This window comes from Cariama cristata, unplaced genomic scaffold (genome assembly GCF_000690535.1).
Source record: "Cariama cristata isolate BGI_N322 unplaced genomic scaffold, ASM69053v1 scaffold43583, whole genome shotgun sequence".
Classification (NCBI taxonomy): Eukaryota; Metazoa; Chordata; class Aves; order Cariamiformes; family Cariamidae; genus Cariama; species Cariama cristata.
The window spans coordinates 17,457-19,351 of record NW_009607495.1 but is presented as its reverse complement, the minus strand read 5'-3'; the positions used below and the strand labels follow the sequence as shown (position 1 = coordinate 19,351).

Sequence of the window (1,895 nt, the reverse complement as noted above, 5' to 3'; positions counted from 1 at the left end):
ATTTCCAACCCATAAGGTTCTCTCCCTTTCCTCCCTTCCCCTGCCGGGGGGAAAGCCTCTGCCATCCTGCTTTAAGTGCCAGGCCCAGCCTTAAAGGGTGACACTTACCAAAGGCACAAAATGACTCAAGAATCCATTCACAGCTGTTGCTTCAAGAGGAGGCTTGAAAATAAAGGAATCACATACCTGTATGTGGGGCCATGAGGCTTCAAGAGTTGGTTCATCTTCTTCTGGATCAAAATCTGGGTTATCACTAGGTGGAAGCGTTCTGAAAATATTCGAACTAATCTGCAAGACAAAAAAAAAAATATTGTCTAATTGTATCATTTTTTATGCTTCCACAGATCACACTCAGTAAAGTACTGCTTTTATCCTAACATTACATTAAAAAACCCACCATCTTTAAAAAAAGAAGTAATATAATAAATCACTTTTATTCTTTATTTTTTCAAAACTGCTAAATCCAAACAGGCAAAAGTCTGAAACACGCCAATGAAAATACAAAGAAAATAACTTTTGCCTCAATTGTTTTACAAGTTTTTAGGTAGACATGGTCATATTTAAAAATTTTCTCTGAAACCATGAAAGTTAAAAGAAAATTTCAGTTTCCTCTTATAAAGACCAACTTTTAATCATGTGACACCAAGAGCTGAGGTTTCATATAAGACAATAAATACAGTATGACTAACCAATTAGAATTTATACAGAGCTCTCTTCACGTGTAAGGCAGACAATCCCAAAAATATACCTAATTTTAGAGTTCTTCACTTAATTTCAAGATATTTCTCACTTTCAAGTAAGAGCTGTTTACAATTTTTCACCTTTCATAATTTCAAGATGTTTCAAGGTTTTGGGAAGTCAGAAATACATAACAATCATAACTTTTTGATTTAACACAGAGTAACTTTGAAAAAAAACTAAGAAAAAAGCTACTAAGTTACTTTAAGTATGATATCAAGTCATATCAAATCAATGTCAAAATGGCAAGTTTAAAAAGGGATTTCTTCAGGGATTTCTGAAGTATACACAAGTCTGTATAGATAGATAGATACAGATAGATATGTAAGATTGGAGAGAAGACCAATCTTTCAGATGTCGAAAGAAAAATAAATGTCATCTCTTCTCCCAGATGTAACATACTGGTTTTCAAATCTCGAACATGAACAAAAGAGAACATGAAGTTAATTCCATTTCTGCATTTTCTACTGTCTTTTCAGGAACACGTTTAGCCCAACTTTTCCAATCATCTTTCAAACTCTTTAGTCTTTTTGATAAATTTTTTTTCAAACAGCTGCTAATCACCCAAGCTTACTAAACACAAAACAAAATGTTTGACAGTTTGCAGCAAACACTACTGCACAGCTTCCATGGAGTCTCCAAGATGTTTGAAGAATGTTGCAAAAGGACTTTAAAATATCCTGGAGTCACCTAGCTGGCTCTGCGTAGAAGAATTAGCTGCCTCTTTAAACAACATATAAAACTACTGCATAAACTGACTTTTCATTTCCTCCTATGCACTTCATTCTATGTCACTGTCTCCCATTGGTACACGGTAAAGCTGCAGATGCTGCCACTCTAAAGTAGAAGGGCAATGACGTTCTGTATAGACGGACACTACAGCAGTCTCCTAGTTTACCATACAGCAGGAAAAAACCTCACAACAGTACAGTTGTCCTTTAATGTTGTAAACACAAGGGACTTGTCAACTGACATCATCTACCTGGACTCATGCAAAGCATTTGACACTGTCCCACACGACATCCTTGCCTGTAAATTAGAGCGACATGGATTTGATGGATGGACCACTCGGTGGATAACAAACTGACTGGATGGTCACACTCAAAAGAGTTGCAGTCAACGGCTTGATGTCCAAGTGGAGATTGGTGACGAGCGGC

The 1,895-nt window shown here is 36.5% G+C and overlaps 1 protein-coding gene across 1 annotated transcript in view; it reads right to left on the bottom strand.

Moving 5' to 3' along the window:
- Positions 1-108: 108 nt before the first annotated feature.
- LOC104158949 (serine/threonine-protein phosphatase 2A 56 kDa regulatory subunit alpha isoform-like) overlaps positions 109-1,895 on the bottom strand; it is a gene marked incomplete at both ends in the record, with an annotated part of 6,797 nt that continues 5,010 nt past the window's right edge. The window contains one exon of the mRNA XM_009696733.1: positions 109-288. Within this exon, the coding sequence (XP_009695035.1) occupies positions 109-288 (180 nt within the window). The remainder of the gene's footprint in view (positions 289-1,895) is intronic.